Here is a 20,605-nt window from a genome sequence, read left to right on the forward strand (position 1 = left end):
TTTAGGGGGTCAAAGGGGAAACAAATAGACTTCATAGAGTAAAAGTAAATTAAATTAAAGTCAAATTGTTCTGGCTAAAGTGTACAATTCTACGCTTAATGTCGGAAACGTGGGGACAAGGCCTCGGACCCAATGCTCAAGTATGAGGCGGTGACGTGGTTCCGAGGGTGGTTTCTTTCCAAGCTGAGGTCCTACACAGGTAAGCAGTCCGAAGGCAAAGGCACAAAAACACGAAAACGAGGTCGTGATGCTTGGCAAAAACCAGAAGAAGAAGAAGAAGAAGAAGAAGAAGAAGGAAGCCATCATGACAGCCAATGAGGCAGGCGCAGCGGGCTGGCCACGCCGCTGACCCTAATAGTAATTCATACACGTAAGGTCAAATGTATGTTTTGCATTTGTGCTCGTTTGTTTGTTCCTGTAGCGTCGACGCTCTTATTGAAAAAAAAAAGTTTTTTCATAAAAGTGCAGACGACAACGAGCGGAATATTTTTTTTTTTCACGTTGGGCTAAAAGAAGGTTTGAGCTCGAAAACGACTTCAGGCCACCGTTCGAAAGCAACCGCGTTTGGTGGACGTTAAGCTGTAATGACTCGAAAGCAACAACGGAGGGCGCGAGAGAGCAGCGATCACCGATTCGAGTCACGTCACGGAAGTCAAACCGTCGCGAGAGCGGTTCGACATTTCAAATGTGGACGCGTTTCGGTGACGCTTTCATCCAGGATGACTTCTCAGTCGTTAGGTGAGCTTCAACTTGGCCTACAAACGTCTTCATTTAGCTTAATGTTAGCCGCCTTTTGCTAGCCAACTCAAGTGTTAGCGTTTGTGCCTGTTAGCTTCACGCTCGCCACTCTTGATTCCCAAAAAGTATTGCGCCCAAAAATAGTTGGGAAAAATAAATGCGTCATCTAGCAGGTACATCCAGCCCACTTTTGTTGCTGGGCTCCATAAAGGTTGTAAATGGCCGACCGAGGGCACCCGGGGCCCGCCAAGCGTGGGACGGCGATCGGCATGTTCACGTGCGGGGGCGTTTATTTTTAGCGGCCATTTCAAAGGAGGCCGCCGGTTGACCTTCGCACCTGCCGCCGCCCGCCTGCTCGCCACACCATATTTTCCTCAACCACTGAGGAAACAAGGGACCTGCTGCTATGTTTGGTCACCATTTTGGAAGATTGGGGGGGGGGGGGGGGCTGAAGAGCGCCAGTCGGAAAGGTCCATCATCGCGTGGCCGGGGCTGGGTGATATTTTGCGGCCCCCTGTGCCATATTTACTTCCTGTATCGTTGCTGGACGTTTGTGGGGCTAGCGCAGCTCGGGCTCGTGTTTCAAATCAACCGAAAAAGGGATTGACGAGGTGCCGCGTCGAGCGCTTTGGATGCACGAAAGCAAACTCTCTCTCACTTCTCGGATGGATGAGAGGATTCGGGTCACCGATTTCCTTCATCTTCATCTTCTCAACTATTACCAATAAAGACTGAGGAGGGGATTGTAGTTGTACAACGTACGAGGTGCCGAATACTTGACGTATCTCTAGCACCCCCAAATGAGTTGTTGAGCTTGAGACCAACCAGGAGCAATGGAGCGATAAGCGTCCAATAAGGCCCCAGCGTTGTTGCGGTGAAATCTCGGCTCAGCAGCCAACGAGAAGCGAGCCCCGAGCGTCCGACCGAAATTGACGTGAAGGACATTTGTCTCGTTCGATCAGAAACGGTCGCCCGTCCGTCTTCCCGTGACAAACGGCATCCCAAAATAATCGGGTTTTTGTCAAGATGCGATGGCACAAAATCAATAGTTCATCTTCTCCAGCCGTCCCGAGACATTGGCTGTCTTCACAATGCACTTTATCGTGGATGATTTATCGTTTTTTTCCGTTTTGTGGTCGTTGCCGGAACGTGTAGTGAGGACGGGTCGTGTCCCCTAACCCGCCCGTCACCCGATAGGTGTGTTCCGTTCGTCGTTTCGGCTAACGAGAGCGTCAAAAGTGAAAGTGAATTGTTGCAAAAAAAAAAAAACAAATACAAAAACTTTGCGCCCGTCGGGGAGGAGCGAACGAGTGAATGGTCGCCAGCGCTGCCTTTGTTTGTTTCCGTCTCGGCGCTTCAGGCGGCGCCAAGTTTGTTGATGTTGGCCGAGCAGACGGGCCCGGCTCACGTGGGGGGCGCCAGCCGACAACAGCTCAAACGCGAGCCCACCTTCGTTTCAAACGCACGCACACAAATACGACACGTGCGCAAACGCAAAGCTCGACACACGTGCGCAAACACACGTGACCGCAAAGATTGAGAATACGCGGCTGTCTTCGTTTTCTGGGTCAGAACTTGAGGAGCTCACAAAGTCTTTGAAGTTTTTTGGGGCGACTTTCTAAAAGTACTCCGTCACTAAAGTACTTTGAGCGAGTACAAAGCAGCGAACATCAAAGCCACTCGTTTGTTAGCATCGAAACGTCTCGCTTGGAATCGTGAAAAACACGAGTTGGCTTCATATTTGCTCGGCATCACGCTCATCCTCACGAGGGTAGCGGGAGCCAAAGGCGGACCGCGCCCCGAGCCGGTCGCCGGGCGCAAAAATCCCGAGCGGCAATCCATCCCACGCCGGTGCTCACTGTGATTTCCTAGGAAGCTCTCGAAAAAGGCCAGCACATACATTTGTCAATGTCAATATGTATCTCTTGACGGCACGCCGGGCGACCGGTCAGAGCGTTGGCCTCACGGTTCTGCGGATCGGGGTTCAAATCCCGGCCCCTGTTTGTCTCTCCGGATTTCCTCCCGCAGCGGATACTCTCAAATTGCTCGTAGGCGTCAATTTTGGCTTGTTTCTATGTGTCCTGCGATTGGCGACCGCTTCGTGGTGTAACGACCCTTGTGAGGATGAGCGTCTCGGAGAATGGATGGATATTTATCTCCCTTGTCGACTCGATCGTTTCCAGCGACATTTGATGAAAGGCGCGTCAACATTGGTGGCTTTTAAAAGGTGACCCCTGACCCACGTCGCGCGTCACCTTTTCCAAGAGGTGAAAATGAAGCCGCCGCGCTCACCAAACGGCGACGACCACGACCATCAAATCGGCGCAAATGTGCCCGCGTAGCCGCGGATTTAAGGCCGATTGAAGACCAACTGTCTTCTTTCAGAGCGGGGGCAGGCGTGGGTGGCGTTAAGCCTTGGGGGTGGGGGTGGGGGGGGGGAGATATTGTCCCACTTCCAGCTGTAGGGAAATTGATTAAAATATCTGTTATGCAAGCTCGGCTAAGCAAAACACAGCTGCCGTGTCCGGTCTGACGCGAGCGGCCAATGAGGAGCCGGGGTTTGTCCCGTCGGCAGCCAATCAGGTGCAAGCGTTTGCCGACTCCTCGGTAAGACGATCAACACTTCAGTCGTCCTGTCTCATTTCAAGACGGCGCCGAATTCCCGACAGCACGTGAACGCCTCGTCGCCGCCTGTCCCGGTTGTTGTTAGCGATCGGCCGAGCGGCAACCGCGAGGGACACCAGGACAACAACAACAAATGATTTGTTTGTATTTGATGGTATTTTTTGCAATTGATTGCGCTTTTGGTGGCGTTAGTTCCTCAACTGGCCTGCAGGGGGCAATCACTGCACACTCAGCTGCTGAATATGTTAGCAAATCAGGACAGCTTCCTTCCTTCCTTCCTTCCTTCCTTCCTTCCTTCCTTCCTTCCTTCCACTTCTCAGAATCTTCTCACAGATATAATAATGGGTCCCCACCCCCCCCCCTCCACTTTTTTTTTTTTTTTTTTGGGGGGGGGGGATGGTGTCACTAACATCTGGTCTCCTCCCATTTTGGCGCAGGTCCAAGTGGAAATACGTCACGTGAGCGACGTGGTGCCTCTCCGCAGCCGCGCAACTTTTCCGCGCGCGCTCACCTTTCCCGCAATCGCGAGGTCGCGCACGGGAGTCTCGCTTTCAGCGTCGTGGACGGGACGCGCGTGTCCGCAAGATAGCTGGTTGTGCGTCAGCGCCGCGGACTCGTCGTCACAGAAGGGCAAATACGACGGGGAGGAGGAGGAGGAGCGAGCGAGCGATCGAGCGCCCGCCCGCCAGGCGCACACGACAACACTCCACCTCGTGGTGTCCCTGAACGCAACACTCGCTCGCTCCTGATGAGCGCAAGAGCTTCTCTTCTTTTTCATCTTCTTCTTCTTCACCTGCTTGTGAGGAGGATGTGAGGGGAAAATGTTTGTCCTCCAGGTGAGTTCTTTTCCTCTTCTGACTTGCTGACATTCCCTAAAACTAATAGGTCGCTTGCCATCTTCCCGTTGGCGCACGCGACTGTCGGCACGGCGAATACGTCGGTCTCGCGGCTCCGGTGCTCCGGGTTCCAAGCCGGCCTTTGCGCGTGGAGTTTGCACGCCGAAGTCGCCGTACTTGAGTGGATTTCCCGCAGGTGCTCCGGCTTCCGCCCACATTTCCGAAACGCGAACAAATTGGCCGTCGGCGCGAAGGCACGCTTGTCAACGCGTGGCCCGACGTCGGCCGGAGACCGGTCCGGGGCGAACCCCGTCTCTCGCCCGAAGTCGGCCGGGATAGGCGACGGCTCCCCCGCCGCCCGTCAAGAGGAGAAACCACGCTCTTAACACGAGAGGGGGTGGAAAAACTTCATTTTGGATTTTGATTTCAATACTTTTGCTTTGTACAAATTTGGATGGAAAGGTGAAGGTGGAGAGATTCAGCTGGGTGTCATTTGTGTACCGGGGAATGTTTTGACAAGAGGTAGCATGCAGGTGACAAAGAGCAAGGGCCCCGACACAGAGCCACGGGGCACGCCAGAAAAAAACGGGCAACGGATTCGATTTGAATCGCTTCATCTGAGCAAATTGTAGTCGTAAGATGGGAACATTTTCAATTCAGGGGGATGGGGTTGTTTTATCGTGAGAAATGTGTCGAATGACATGTCGTGACGAGAGAGAGAGAGAGATTCATATTTGTCTTTTCGCTTTCAGGGTTTGCCGCAGCCATTGGGTTGCCATTCAGGTCAGGTTTTGCTTGGGACGGTGGAGGCGAGCGGTTCCGGTCGCAATCCTCCTTTGGATTAGGTTTTCCGGTCAAACGGGGAAGCTTCCAGTCGGGATCTATTGTTGAGATGTCGCGCTTGGGATTTTCTGGTCATTTTCTGGCCGAAGTCGTCGCGATGACGTTCGGGGGCGCCGCCCAAGTAATCTGAGATCAAAGTGAACGAAAGCCACGTCAGGCGTAATGTGACACGTCAGGTACGCGTGGCGCCGGGCGCTAGCGTTCCCGCCACATCCTCGCGTGTTTAGAGGACAAACACGCCCATCACGTGATGATGTCATCGCGGGTGGTCACGTATTTGCCGGCAAGTCCGTCACGCAGTTAGTCAAAGTCCTGCAAAACCAAAACGATCGGGCGTGCCGCCGGACTGCGTGCGTCAACCGTAATCCAGAAAATCAACCGCGGAATCGATATCTGATTATTAAAAGCATTCACGTGTTGATCGCGACAGACGTCTTTTGTTTTGAGCGACCAATCAGAGGACGGACGCATTTGAAATGTGATTGGTTCAAGAAGCATCGCAAAGAATGTTGGGCCGGGACAAGCCGTTGGGATTTTTGGCAAAATGAAATTGCAACACCTGATCTATCAGCTGAATTGATTTAAAAAAAAAAAAAAAAAAAATTATATATAAAGTATCATGAATAAAATTACGTCAAAGATATGAATTACGGGCAGATGTTTGACAACACTTTCTTTTGTATTTGCTAAAGGTCTCCACAAGGGGAAAAGTTTTTTTTTTTTTTTTTTGGTGGTGGGGGGGGTCTTTATCTGTCTTCATGTTGTTTTGTGTTAATGCGTAGGGGGAAAAAAAAGGTTAAATAATAAAAATTGCCATTTGGTCAAATTGGTCAGCCGATTAATCGGATCTGGCGGGTGAGAACGAAATCTGATTGGACCAAAAAAAAAAAAAAAAAGAAAATGGATGAGTTCGCAAACGTCGCTCAGCGCTTGTGATGATGTTTGAGATGGCGACTGGAACCGCAACGCCGACGTAACCTTTCCGTGTTTCCGCAGATGTGCTCCGCCCTCCTGGTCTTCCTGCCGCCGTCCTCTCGGGCTGATTTGACATGCGACGCCGCCCTCGTCACGGGCGCCAACGCCTCGCGTAAGTCGTCAACACGAGCGGGTGCAGGAAGCCAACGCGACCCGACGGACGGGCCCGCAGCTTTACTTGTCGTTGCTCCTGCGCGCACATCCGGCATCGTTTGATTTGTGCCGAAAGCAGCAAAAATTCTGCTCCTGCGGCTCAGCTTGAGGCGTGTCCGGCGCCTCCCGGACGTGTGAGCGCGTGCACCGCAAAGTCCCGCTTGTGCGAATTTCAACGAGACGCGTCCAAAGCTGCCCACGTTTACTTGGAGAAGGTTGGCCGATGACGCTCATCGATGAACGGCTTCGTGGCACGGGTGACGAATTGGCTCATCGTCATTCATTCATGAATAAATGAAAGATTTAGTCGGCGACATCATTCATGTATCGACGGCGCTAACGAGCACCCGATCTGGCGTCTTGCTGAAAATTGCTTTGGACGTCTCAAGGAGTGTTTAAGTTTAGCAAGCGGGCGGCGTCCCCCCCCCACCCCCCCACCCGGGTCTGCTCCCCGCGCTCCTCCAAAAGCTCCCGGCTTGTCAGAGCAAGAACAGCAAAGCCCGAGGACACGTTCACGTTTGGCGTACTGGCGCTTGCGTGGCCGCCGCGGGACCCCTGTCACCACCGCTTACCGTTGCCCTTAAACACACACAAACACACACGTCCCGGAAAGCTGTTTGAACATTTATTCACATTTCTTGATATCCAGCTTAAGGCGCATGTACTAGTGTGCTCTTGGCCCTCGGTATTCTTAGTAACACATTTAAGCACACAAGTAAAAGGACTAAAAGACACTAGTACAGAACGCGTGACTACGTCTTATCGGCAATGTTTTTTCCCACTTTTGTGCACGCTAGTAGCACAATTACAGAGTAGCAGTGGGCAATTTGGTGATGTATCATCTAAGAGGCCACTAGTCCCGTGATCCGTGCCTACCGGTGTTACTAGAACAGAGCTGCGGTTCGTTACCAAGGTGTCACTGCGTACTATTGGTCCAAAAGTCAAACTAAAAGTAGAAAGGGAAGACGCCGTTCCACCGGCGCACTCGCTTGTCTTGCTAGCTAACGTGGATGCCAGGACAGCTTCCCTGCCGTTTGTGGTTTCAGTGCAATCGCCGCCGTCCTCTTGGAACGAGACGCAGACGCAGACCAACGCCAGCGTCCAGCGCAGCGGTGAGGGAGCGACGTCCTAGCTCGCGGGAAGCGCGCGCGAAAGCCGGCCAACGCCACTTCCTGTTTGTTCGTTTGTGTGTCGTGTCGTGCGGCAGGCGCGGCGGACGCCTACTGCGAGGCGGCCCTGGACGGCATCGGCACCTGCTGGCCTCGCAGCCCCGCCGCCCGGGTGGTGGCCAGACCCTGTCCTGAGACGTTCTACGGCGTCAGATACAACACCACCAGTAAGGACGCCGTCCGCACACGCGTTCGCTCAACAGCGACACGGCGGCCACGCCGACCCTTGACCCGAAATCTACGTGCCGTCCGTACGCGCCACAAAAAGTATTCGCAAAGCGCGTGCCGTCGACGCAGCAACGCACACTTTGCGCGCATCCGCGTGGACCGAATGGGCCATCTCGCCGCTGGCGGCGGACAAAAGAAGAATCCAAAATGGAGGAGAGTCGCTCCTGAGGGCTCCGGCGTGAACGTTCTAATTTGAATGCACAGGAAAAAAAAAAAAAAAAGGGATACATAAACATGGAGGCTTACGTGATGATGTCATCACTTCACTTTGTGACAATTTCATTTTTTTTGTCATAGTTGTTGTTTTACCGCTGAAGGCGTCACCAAAGTTGTCAGATGAGCGCACAAACAAGGCCGATAATTAGCATAGGCGTCGCTATTTCCTCGCCTCGCGCTGACATTTTAGAAAAACGTCAACGTCAATCTCATCAAATCGGAGGAGGCTAACGGCTAACGGGGAGGGGGGGCTGATATGATTTCCATTAGCACCTGCAACGCGTGGCTAATGTGGCAGTAATGGCCGCTCCTGCACTACATGGCAGATTTGCTTCACGCACGTTTGCAGTCCAAATTTGTGGGCTAATTGATTTAAGTGTGGCAGGAGAAGGTCGATCCAAGTCATGACACCCCCCGCGAGTGCCTCGTCCGCGTCAAAATAAAGCCGCCGTCTGCGTTTTTCACCGCTAGCTCATGGACGCAGTAACAAGAACCACAGGCAGGCGCAGATACAAGAACGGCATTCAGTCGGCGTTTCGAACATCAGCGCTAGGAATTGTGGGTATTCCTGAGCCTTTTGGCCAACTCCTAGCCGACTTTGGGGTTGGAGGGTTTGGAACATTTGGGACAAAAAGCTGCACCATTGTCTCGATGTGTGACCCCCCAACGGCGGATGTCAGCTTGTTGTGGGGTGTGGCCAATGTTCATGGTGAATCAGAATCAGAATCAGCTCCCGCTTTCCATTTCCTGGGACGTCCTCGAGTGTAGCCAACGTCGTGCGCCAGCGTGTTGACAAAATTGTTGAAAGATTGTGCGTTGGCATTTTATAGCAGCTTGGCGAACATCTTAGCACGTCGACTTGCGCGATTAATATGGGATGTTAGCTCGTTCTCAAGCGCGGCCAATCATATTTGTCTTAGGATGCCAAAAGTGATATTGATAGCTGCCCTGTGGATGTTATTGCTTGTAAAGTATCCTTTCGTGCTCTATTTTAAACACCGTTTAATTATTCATCGGTGGTAAATATTTAATGAGCGCAGCAGCCAGGTCACAAGACTCCCTTTGCCATCTTTTTTTCAAGGCGCCGCTGTCAACTTTTGTCACGTTAGCCACGTCGCTCGCTCGTCGTCACTCGGAAGCGAGCGAGCGCGCAAATGGGCGGACGTTTCCGGTTCTGAAAGTTGGAATGTGTTGTCGTCGGGATTTTCCCCGTGGGAATATTCGGTCGGGAGTTTGGGGCTTTTTTTTTCCTCCATTCCCGTTGTCGTGGAAACATTTTCATCAAAAGGTCAAAGGGTCACTGGGATGACCTTGAACAACAAAAGTGGCCAAAGTGCAAATGAGAAGAAGAAGAATGACGAGGACGAGGAGACCTGATCCCCGATAAAGTCTTCCCTTCTAAAAATAACCCCCCCCCCCCCCCCCATTGTACGGCTGAATATGATCCACGAATCATCCCGCTGCTGGAAACGGGCCCGATTTCCAAAATTAGAGCCCAACCGGCGGTGGTCTTAAATGTCTTTTCTTTGTTTCTTTGCTCCTTGCTCATATTTTCATTCCATTGACTTTTTTCCTTCTTCTTTGGTCTGCGAGATCCTCCTTGGAGGACGACGCCCATGACTGAAAGCAAACGTTCTCCAAGCGTATTTCAAAAATGATGTTTTTTTCCTAAAGTTTCCTTTGAGAATATTCAGACATTTTTTTGTGAACGGCCCTAACGTGTGCTAGCAAATGACTTCTGGGTGGGGGTCCGGGCTGCACGCGACAGCTGCCAGTGGTGCTGTGTGTGTGTCGTCCGTCCGTCCGACCCCCCCGCGCTGGTCTCCAGAGGCAATTTGCTGGATATCCGCCCCCCCCCCACCCCCCACCCCCACTTTCACTTCCCTCATTCCGCCTATTTTTGTCATCGTTTCCTGACCACCGAACCTCTCGACCGGCATGCAGCGTACACGCACTCGCGCCCTTTGGTGGGAATTGAACCTTGTGATCCGGCCAACGCAAACGTGGCAGGGAATGGGAAAGGTCTCAGCGGTCCGCGTCCAAAGTACTGCAAATTGTAGCTGTACTTCATCTGCAACGGCCCCCGGCCCCCGTAGTCGCGTGTCCACACGCGGCGCAGGAAAACGCCGTGGAGACGGCGGATCCGATCGTCGAGATCGGCGCCCTTCCGTCAATGAAGCGGTAAGACGGGTCGACCGCATCGAGGGGAGGCCGCGTGGCGTCGACGGGGTTTTACGTTCAAAACTTTGGTCACCGCCACGTCCAGTCGAAATTCTTCAGGGAAGTCCCCGCATCAACTTTTTGATACGAGCCAGGCGCCAAGAAAGCGACCGCGCAAACTGCGTAGAACCGGGAGACCGGGTCGCCGTCGATTGTTTGTTTTCAGGTTTGCGTGAGTGGGGTCGCTTGTGCGCTCTTGGGTTGCCACGGTTACCCAGCACGTCAATCCCACTAAGGCGCCGAAATCCTTTCCCCGGAAACCTAATTAGCAGAGAGGAAGAACGGCCGACGTCGGTCGCGCGGCCCGCTTGAGGATTTAGCGCCCGCTCGCCACCGCCGCTGCTGAAATATGAGGCAGGTGCTGGCAGAGCGCTCGCTCGCCCGCACTTGCTGACGGAGAATCTCAAACGAGTCGGGCTTCGGGGACTTGAGCGCGACGCGGCTAATCTTCACGTGAGATGACATTTCCCCCCTTCGGCTATTTTTAGCCCGCCAGCACGTTGGCGCGTCGGCGCCCGCCGCTGTCTTTTGGCGCGGCTCCGCTCATTTGCACGGAGACGCCGCGCCGACTCGCTACTGGCCGGCGGGCCCGCGGATTGAACGGAGTCACGAGAGGGAGGGGCCGCGGGGGGACGCCGTCGCCCGAATCCGTCATCCAATGAAGTCGGCGCACGGAATCATGCGGGGATTCAAATGACTTTGGTGAATCGAGTCACGGAATCCTTCACTGCGCGGCATCATGAAAATCGAGTCAGAGCTGTGAATCGCCGCCTCATCATTCGGACAAGCACTTTCCTCCTTTTTATTTGTTGCGTATTCTTTTGGGTCGTGTGTGTCTGTAGCTCCACCAACGTACATAAAACCTCCATTTTTGTCGAAGAAAGTCGCCGCAGAGGAGTCTGGCGCGTAGCTTCCGAGTCCGGAAGGTGGCGGGTCAGGGTCGGGGTCGGGGTCGGCGTTCGGGGCCGGCCTCCGCGACTCCGCAGCCACGTGGCCCCGCCCGTGGCGACCTTTCCCCATTTCGTGATTGACTTGTAAAGGCGCCACTTTGTAAGTATGTAGATTTTAACGTCGTAACGTCCGACAGTCGGCCGTGAACTTGATTTTTGCATTTTCATTTTGCCGATTCAGCGGAGGGAAAAGGCAAACGTTGACCGACGAGCGCACCCGCGTTCTCATTTTGGGGAATTTGGCACATGGTGATGACGGACGGTTGTGTGTAAATTGAAAAGAAAAGTTTTGTGGGTGAAAACGTTTGCGAGTCCCAAAATGGTCCCTTCCGTGTTTGCGTGCTCGGGAACTGAAACTTTGAAGGTTTGCCCGTCGCTCAACGGAATCGAAAGTTCGCGCCCATTTGATGCCGATGTTTCCATGTCCACGTGTGTGCGTGTAGACAGTGTGTACAGGACGTGCCTTGCCAACGGAACGTGGGCGGCCAAGGGCAACTACTCCATGTGCACGGCCATCTTGCACCAGGAGGTGAGTCCGACTCCGTCTGGGTCAACGTGAAGAATAATCACAATCTTGATGATTAAGGTTGCACTGATTAATTGGCTGATTGTAGCAAAACAAACGAAAAAAATGCAAAAATCATGGGTAATTGGTAGCAACCTTTTAATATATATATGTACACACATACGGTACATAAATTATTTGAAAAAGACGTGTGGCCCAGAGTTGAAATCCCGCCCGTGTGGCGTTTGCATGTTCTCCCCACGGTGGCTGCGTGGTTTTACTCCGCTTTCCTCGCACACCCCCAAAACTCCAAATTGCGCCGCGGTGCGATCGTGAGTGCGACCGGTTGAGGGTGTTCCGCGCCTCCTGCCCGATCGTAGCTCCCGTGACCCTTGTGAGGATAAGCGGCTCAGATAACGATATGTTTTAATGAACTGTCCGATTAATCAGTTCGTGTGGCAAATATCGTAATCGGGATAATAATAATAATCAAAATGACGATTGGTGAGAAAGATCCCAAAGTGACGATGACGATGCTTTGCAGAAGAAGGGCAAGATGCACTACCAGATGGCGGTGATCATCAACTTCCTGGGTCACGCCGTCTCCATGCTGGCGCTGCTGGTGGCCTTCTTCCTCTTCCTGTGTTTGAGGTAAGCAGCGTGAGCCCCCCCCCCCCACCCCCCCCCACCCCCATCCCGTCTCTTATTCCAAAGCGTTTGGTCACGGAACGCCAAGTAGGACACACGGACGCATGCGGGGAGAATATGAAAAGACAATCGGAACACTTTGATGCCACTGGGGGGGGGGGGGGGGGCAACCAGCGTCAAGGCACGCAGGCAGAAATGTGGGGGGAGGACGACTTGCAGACCTCGTGGCCCCGAGAGTGCGAAAAGCGAAAAGCGCGAAGGAGAAAAAGACTCGGCAGGAGCGGCTTTATGCACAAGTCGTGTTGGGGGCGAGGTGCGACCCTCGGGGGGGGCTCGACAAAATGCTGCAAAAGAGCCACCAAATAGCCGAAGGTCACGACATTCCAAATGAATTTGTCCTCGTCCTAGTGCCTGCCCCGCAGTTGAAAGTTCCCCGTTTGAATCCGAAACCACGTTAGCGCGTTAGCTTCGTCGGAGGTGACCGAATGCACGTTTGCGTTAGCTTGACCTGGATAGTTCCGGAAAATACTTTCAATGGTTTCGCAACGACGGCGTTCCTGATGCGCTGGAGGAAAACAAAGCTCGCTCGTCGTCCGTCTCGAAAGGGGACAAATTACGGAAAGGTGACGTCGGCTTCAGGTTTCCTTTCATGCTACGAGTTTCCGCTGGGTCGCGAGCTGGACAAAAGTTACTGCAGACTCGCGTCGCAAAAACCACACCAAAAATGGGCTGGAAGAAATGAAGTATTTCTACGTACGGAGGCTCCAAATGGGGAACATCTGTGAAAAATGCAAATGAGGAAGAGGAGGAGCGAGGCCTCCCTCCAGAGTCCGAGTCCTGAGCCTTTGTTTGTTTGTTTGTTTGTTTGTTTGTTTGCTCGCGGTGCGGCAGGAGCATCCGCTGCCTGAGGAACATCATCCACTGGAACCTGATCGGCGCCTTCATCCTGAGGAACGCCACGTGGTTCGTGGTGCAGCTCACCATGAGTCCGCAAGTGCACGAGAGCAACGTGGTGAGCGGGCGGCCGGCGGCCGGCGGGCCAAACGTCCGCGCGCCTCAAAGCATTCACGGCGAGCGCTTTTCTTTTGAAGGTGTGGTGCCGCCTGGTGACGGCTTCCTTTAACTATTTCCACTCCACCAACTTCTTCTGGATGTTCGGCGAAGGCTGCTACCTGCACACGGCCATCGTGCTCACGTACTCCACGGACAAACTGCGCAAGTGGATGTTTATCTGCATCGGATGGTGTACGCGCACGGAGCGAGGGCTCGCTCACGCCGCCCGCGAGTCGTCACCTGGGCTTAGCTTAGCGTAACCTCGCATCCGTCCTAGCCGACGGACGCTCGCCCTTCAACGTTTGCTGGAATTCCGCACAAATGTGCCCCAATGATGACGTTCGCGTCGACTGACAAACGGTTTTCTTTCTCCGAGAGTCACCGGCACATGTTGAAGTGACGCTGCCGCCAAAATGTTTCAAAAAGTCAAACGTGTGTACGCGCTACCACTCGTCATAGAGCGCAAATCTGCATCTTTTATTGTAACTAGCTAGGATTTTGTTTTCTTGACACGTGTGCGGTGGCAATAATGAAGGTGTGTTTCTCCGACCCTCTAGGTATCCCCCTCCCCATCATCGTGGCCTGGGCCGTCGGGAAGCTCTACTACGACAACGAGAAGTCAGTTGCACTTTCACCGACGCGGGCACGCAGCCACTTGGCAATATTTCCAGTTACGAGCCGCCGCGTTTTGCTTTTGCGTGACGACACGAGACGAGCTGACCCGGTTAAAAAAAAAAGAATTCAAATGTGGGCGAGGAGAAGCACACACAGCTACCGTCGACCGCGCCCACGCATCCTCAAACTGGTCACGATAAAATGGGGCCGCTGGCAGGGACCCGAGTCACTCGCCGGGCCACGCCCCTTAAAGGCACGCAAACCGAGTGACTGGAACGGTACTTTAGTGGGCTTCATTTTCATTGTAGAAAATTGTGTTCAGTTGATCTAAATGGGAGGAGTGGGGGGGGGGGGACGACGACTCTTCCCACATGTTTGCAATGCGGCACCTGCACATTTTTTTCTCCCTTTTGGTGTTTTTTTTTTTTTTTTCCTGCTTATTGATTTTTTTGGAAGGAGGGTAAACAATGTATTTTCTGGGTATTTCTGCTATTCCACCACAAATCGTGCACAAGTTAAACCAAACTTGCTTGTCGTGCAAGTCAAGGTAGCGGCTCGCCATTTCCTGGAAAGCAACCAATAGCCAGCCGGGATGCCGCGTAGCGAGGTTGCCATGGTGACGCGCGTCCCGCCTGTCCTGTGGCCAGGTGCTGGTTCGGGAAGCGAGCGGGCATCTACACGGACTACATCTACCAGGGTCCCATGATTCTGGTTCTGGTGGTGAGTTGCTTTTGAAAAACCTTGTCGTGGTTCGGCGGGCCGACTTCCGGTTCTACCCGGTGACGCTTTGCGCAACGGTGCCAAAATGAAGTCAAGTCAATATCCAAAGAAGTCAATAAATGGCGTTCTGATGCGCTAACTAACATAGGGCTGGAAAAAAAGGTACAAGAAGAAGATTACAAAAAAAATCTAATACGTGAATATTCCAAAAATCACAAAGTGTCACTGACGCAGATTGAAAGACAGCCGATTGGCCGACGCGAGTGTCGGTTTCGCTCAAGCGGAAACATTTCAACAATGAACAAGGAAGGCAAAAAGATGATTTTACTCGCGAGGAGAACGGCCGAGTTGTGCCGTTTTACTCCCTCGGGGTGGGCCCGAGTTACACACTTTCTCTAAAAGGGAAGGGGGGGGGCGCAGATTGAAAGACAGCCGATTGGCCGACGCGAGTGTCGGCTTCGCTCAAGCGGAAACATTTCAACAATGAACAAGGAAGGCAAAAAGATGATTTTACTCGCGAGGAGAACGGCCGAGTTTTGCCGTTTTACTCCCTCGGGGTGGGCCCGAGTTACACACTTTCTCTAAAAGGGAAGGGGGGGGGGCGCAGATTGAAAGACAGCCGATTGGCCGACGCGAGTGTCGGCTTCGCTCAAGCGGAAACATTTCAACAATGAACAAGGAAGGCAAAAAGATGATTTTACTCGCGAGGAGAACGGCCGAGTTTTGCCGTTTTACTCCCTCGGGGTGGGCCCGAGTTACACACTTTCTCTAAAAGGGAAGGGGGGCGGGGGGGGCACAGACCGCAACGAGGACGCGAGTTGCCCAAAAGCCGACAGCAAAATGCAAACAGACCCAATGTGGGATAACTTCAGGCGGGGGGGCGAAAACCCAAAGAGCGAGTCCCGGCGTCACGGGAAGAACGCAAACCCAACAAAAGGCCAACGGTGGTAACGCCGCGCAGAAAATCACGCAGCTTTCCAGAAGGCGGCGGCGGAACCGCGCCAAAGACACGAGTCGCCTCCCGCTAACCGCGACGCGCCGTCGCAATCCTCGGCAGAGCCCACGCGGGCGCTCCGACCGCCGGCGGAATATTTGCAGCGTGTGCTCGTCTTTCAGATCAACTTCATCTTCCTCTTCAACATCGTCAGGATCCTGATGACCAAACTGCGGGCGTCCACCACCTCCGAGACCATCCAGTACAGGTAGGAGGGTGGCCCGAAAGGGGGCGGGCCGCGACCGCTCACTGTCCGTTGGTGCGTCCAGGAAAGCGGTGAAGGCCACCTTGGTGCTCCTCCCCCTTCTGGGCATCACCTACATGCTGTTCTTCGTCAACCCCGGCGAGGACGAGATCTCGCAGCTGGTCTTCATCTACTTCAACTCCTTCCTGGAATCCTTCCAGGTGGGACCGCTTCCGGACGGCGTTCCAGGACGCTCTGCCGCTTTCTGGCTCAACTTTTTTTGTGTCTGTCCCGCCAGGGGTTCTTCGTTTCCGTCTTTTACTGCTTCCTGAACAGTGAGGTAGGTGAGCTAAGCCCCGCCTCCTTTGCCAAATGGATGTTGTCGCACAAAGCGGGACGGACACGCGCCCCCCCACACACACTTAGCATGCGCACAAGGCAAATACACGCCCTACAAAATGCACGTCACACAGACACGCATGACACAACACGCTACACGCATGCGCGGGACACTCCATTGCACTCCTTGGATGACGCGGTCACCACGGCGACGAGGATAGCCGTTTCGTGTCGGCGCACGGAAAACGACGCAAATTCTGATCCGGCCGTTTCCAATTGGCGTCCCCGTGATGTAGGGTACGGTTGCCGTGGTCACCGCCTCCCACACCTGGGCGGCGCAAACGTGTCACAAAGACGGATCCGCGCGCGCACGTCCTTTGCGTTTTTGAGCTAAGAGGCGCGCGCGTGTGGCCTTCAGGTGCGCTCGGCCGCCAGGAAGCGCTTCCACCGCTGGCAGGAGCAGCACTCCGTCCGGGCCCGGATGACCCAGGCCGTGTCCATCCCCACGTCGCCCTCGCGGGTCAGCTTCCACAGCATCAAACAGTCCACGTCGCTTTGATGAACGCGACTCGCTGGCTTCGGATGTCCAACGTCTGCCATCTTCCCGCCGGGACTCGCCGTCTTTCCGGAAACTTTCAACACATTCCGCGCTTTCTTCCAAAATCCTTTTCCCGTCCCGCGTTTGGGATCTCGCGGCACGGAAAATTGTCCGGCGTCGGCGTCGCTCCCCGCGTCCAAGTGTTTTGTGCGTGTCATCAACACAGACACAGCAAGACATATTTTTGCTCTCGGGTCAGGTCGTCAGGAATTGGACTTCCTAGCTTTGAGTATTTGAGTAACGGCTGCTCAGATACGTCACATCTACGGAATAAAGGCTCGGACGACGTTCCGTACGGCGCCGCTTTCGTCCTGTGGCGTTCTTGTCCCGTCCTGCTGATTTTGTTGTCACGTTTGGCGTCGAGTGTGTGATGTCATCGACGCTGGCGTCTTGTGTTCTAGTTGGTGTTTGTTGTATTTATTGTTATTTATTTGGCTTCTTGACATTTTCCTATGAACTCCGGGAGACCACCTGAACATTTTTTTCGCAACGCTCGCGAGATTGGTCGGGGCGGACCCGCAGCGACTCACCCAATACGCCACGTGGAATACTTTGGCACGTTCGGAACGCGCGGCGTTGGGCTCGCCGCGTACAAAAAGGGTGCGCTTGCGACCGCCGCGTACGGCGTTCCCTTTGGGTCCAAAGAAAAACCGAAGAGAAGGTTTGACTCTCACGTGTCACGAAAAAAGCGAACTGGGGACCGTCAGGGGGTCCGGCGCGTGTCCACCCGAAGCCCATTCCGTGAAATCATTACGGTAGTGGGGGAAGATAATTGCTCTTGGACATTCCCGTGATCATTTTCCATCTACAAAAATATTCCATAAAGCCAACGACGCGATTGGCTGTCTCTGATCATGCGTCATTCCGCCGTAGTGTCAAACGTGACCTTTTTTTTTTTTTTTTTTTTTTTCCAAACAATCTGTTAGTTTGACGTTTTGAAAAGGCCGGCACACGAAAATAACGTTGATTTGTGAAAACTAACATCTTGAGACTTGTGTTTGTTTGTTTTGGAATGGAAGGTTCCCGCTTCCGGTTGCCATACTTGGCGTCGTCGTCGAATTTGCGCACGTTTGTCGGTCGGTCGACGTGAGACTTTTCCACGTTTAATGCGACCGGCCCATTTTGGATGATTGATTCATATTTCATCATGTTATGGGTTTATTATTAATGATTCCAAAATAACGATGCAGGTGTCAATTCCTTTTTTTTTTTTTGTAGGCAGCATCCAAGCTGATGGAAATGAATATGTATTCCGCTGAAATAATGTGAATGTTCACCGAGGCTACCAAGCAACTTGTTGGCACCAAACAAACGGGAAAAGGTTCATGTCGTCTCCCGGCTTGACAATTTTCCTCCTGACTAATAAAGTGCGCGTGGAGCTTTGACTCCAAACAAATAAACAAGTCTGCTCTATTTATGGCCTCGGACTTCCTGTCAAAACGCGCACGCGCACGCGCACCACATGTGCCACATGACAGCGGCGTTTGTCGCCGGCGTCCACGTGGGTGGGGGGGGGGGGGATCCGTTCCCACTGGGGCGTAATTAAATGCATGTTCGATTCCCAGAAGTCTGCAGGCGGGGGCAACACGTGGACTAACCTCGCCTCCCTGCGGTCGCTAATTATTCGACTGGGGGTGACCTCCCGCGAGGATCCCCCCGCTCCCCCCAGCTTGATTTTAGAGGTCGGGAGGATTCATCATCCTCATCCTCATCAGCGACGACACAGCTGCTGCCGCATTTGCTACCTCAGCGCACGTCATCCGCCTCAAAATAGCACCGCGCGCTCGCACGGCGGCCAAAGCAAGGCATCAATATTGCTCCCAAAGGGCAAGATTGCGGTACTCCGATCGTGTGGAGCACTTCGCAGTCGCTTGCTCGTTGAGCGAGGACTCATTTCAAAAAAAAAACAAAAAACCATCAACAACCACACAAGTGCAGCCGAAACAAATGCTATGAAATGAACTAAATACTGATTGATTACAATTTCAGAGAACAAAGACTGGGACAGGCTGCGGGACTCCCGTGACCCTTGTGGGGATAAGCGGGACGGATGCTCGATAGTAAATGAAGTTGCTGCTTGTGAAAAGTGTCCAATTGCTCGCCCTGACCGCCGTTGCTTCTTTCAAAAGGGATTTAAATCGGGTCAAAACCGGATCCGGCACAACCAGTCCTGCAGACGTTGTGATTGGGGGGAGGGGGGAGGGGGGGTGTCCCGATGACGTGATGGACAAGATATGGAAATCAAAGACAACGCGAAGGCACGCAGTCGCCAGCCAGGCCGGGTTCACTGCTGCTTTTTTTTTTTTTTTTCATTTTATTTTTTTACCCAAGCTGTGCAATATCGCCATCTAGTGTCGCTCGCCCGCTTCACCGATGAGCCGCGTTGTAGTCCATGCCCATTTTTCAAGGCGCTTATCCTCACAAGGCGCCTCTCCCGGCTGACTTCAGGACTTATAATACATCCAGTATGTCGAGCGCTTGCATTGAAATGCAAGAACACGTGAGGTTGCGGGTTCAAGTCCCAAAAACTTGCTCGCTAGGTTCATTGACGACTCCAAATTGCCCGTTGGTGTGAATGGGAGCGCCAACCACAAGTATAGTACGCACATATAGTATTGATTGAACATTTGTTTTCCATATTGCTTAATGTTCCAACTTTTGTGTCCACTTTCCTAATTCTTCGCCATATTTGTCTCACCAAAGTCAAATGGGACTAAAGTTGTCCTGTTTCGGGTCGCCACAATTCTTTCTTTATGTTCTCCGCCGCAATAACGAGACTTTTATGTTATTTTCTTCAAGGTCAAACGTGCTGGTCCACGTGTACGTGACGACATCCGTGCTTGTGTTGCCATGGAAGCGTCCTCCTGTCTTGTTTGCTGACACTTTTTGACAACATCGACGGCTGACAAATCCAAATGATTCTGATTATTCATGCGGTGAAGTGAGCGATAAAGTAAAAAAAAAAAGATGGCGCGGGCCAGTCCGAAAAGGCTGCTACGAATACCACTGGTGGTACGTGAGCTCCCTCCAGTGGGACGTGAAACAACCACTGCCCAATGACACTTCAGTTGCACTGGATTCGAACGCAAGTATTTTTCACACACAGTCGCCGACGGTGCAGTTGCACACGCGGCTGACTTCGGCGCAGGCAGAGTGTGTTCGATTCCCGCTCAGTGACGAAAGCCAGTCTGTCTTTGGCCCAAAGCTAGCCGGGTTAGTGACCCTTGTGAGGATAAGCGTCTTAGATAATGGCTGAATCTTTTGGAACTATTTCTTTTCAAAGATACATTGCTATAGTTTGGATTTACCTCTGACGTGCAACACATTTGAAAGGAATCCTGATTTACATTGTTGGAGTTTTTTTTTGGTTTTGTTTTGACTTTCCCATATTCAAGCCCAGTGTTAACTGATGAGATTTCCTAAGCTAAGAGACGGGAACACCTACGCTGCTGTATGTCAATGTTGGCAAAATAGCCCAAATGGTTTGGTTTTTTTTCAAGCGCTACTTGTCGCATCCCGACAAACGACGGCTGAAGATGAAGGATGCGGGACCCACGCACGGATGACGTCGGACTTGTGGACGAGGACGACCTGCTGGCTGTTCAACATTCCTTCCAAAAAAGTCGACCATGCATCACAGCTGCTAGAGAGAAAAGTTGCATTTTGTCAAACACAAGCGACGCGCTATTTCTGTCCATGTGCATGCATGCTACGACGTGCGTTGTCTTCTGACGCTTAACAACAACAACAAGGCCGGAAACCAAATGAGAAGTCTTTGTTTGTTTGTTTGTTTTTAACAGTCAAGTGGCAAATATAACATCAGATATTGCGCTTAGTGACACTAGATTAGCTGGCTCATCCGCAGCGTCTTCCCGACGGTACAAGTGAATTTCTTCATCTCCTACCGATTCTGGAAAAGCATTTGACACGTATCCTTTCGTATTTTGGCATCCTTTTAAGTTTGCTGCTCCCAACTTTCGTCCACATTTCCGCTGT

General features: G+C 52.7%; 1 protein-coding gene and 1 long non-coding RNA gene across 27 annotated transcripts; one reads left to right on the forward strand and one right to left on the reverse strand.

The window, feature by feature from the left end:
* Positions 1-114: 114 nt before the first annotated feature.
* LOC133496072 (corticotropin-releasing factor receptor 1-like) lies at positions 115-20,380 on the forward strand. 25 transcript variants are annotated; one of them, XM_061811260.1, is made up of 16 exons: positions 3,187-3,345; positions 3,408-3,503; positions 3,801-4,199; positions 6,039-6,129; positions 7,217-7,282; positions 7,378-7,506; positions 11,397-11,482; positions 12,003-12,109; positions 12,998-13,118; positions 13,198-13,351; positions 13,717-13,777; positions 14,422-14,494; positions 15,611-15,696; positions 15,758-15,893; positions 15,971-16,016; positions 16,430-18,024. In XM_061811260.1, the coding sequence occupies exons 3-16, from the start codon at positions 4,185-4,187 to the stop codon at positions 16,978-16,980; spliced, it is 1,722 nt and encodes a 573-aa protein (XP_061667244.1). In that variant the 5' UTR covers positions 3,187-3,345; positions 3,408-3,503; positions 3,801-4,184; the 3' UTR covers positions 16,981-18,024. The 25 variants fall into 25 exon arrangements, with proteins under 25 accessions (XP_061667245.1, XP_061667248.1, XP_061667242.1 ...); XM_061811261.1 differs by lacking the exons at positions 3,187-3,345; positions 3,408-3,503 and adding an exon at positions 115-199; XM_061811258.1 differs by lacking the exons at positions 3,187-3,345; positions 3,408-3,503 and adding an exon at positions 256-370.
* Positions 20,072-20,600, reverse strand: LOC133496077 (uncharacterized). 2 transcript variants are annotated; one of them, XR_009793716.1, is made up of 2 exons: positions 20,515-20,600; positions 20,072-20,249 (listed from the first exon to the last, which is right to left on the reverse strand). It is a non-coding gene; the product is annotated as an uncharacterized LOC133496077 (long non-coding RNA). The 2 variants fall into 2 exon arrangements; XR_009793715.1 differs by having other exon boundaries at positions 20,072-20,252.
* Positions 20,601-20,605: the final 5 nt, after the last annotated feature.

Source organism: Syngnathoides biaculeatus, chromosome 22, assembly GCF_019802595.1.
Source record: "Syngnathoides biaculeatus isolate LvHL_M chromosome 22, ASM1980259v1, whole genome shotgun sequence".
Lineage (NCBI taxonomy): Eukaryota > Metazoa > Chordata > Actinopteri > Syngnathiformes > Syngnathidae > Syngnathoides > Syngnathoides biaculeatus.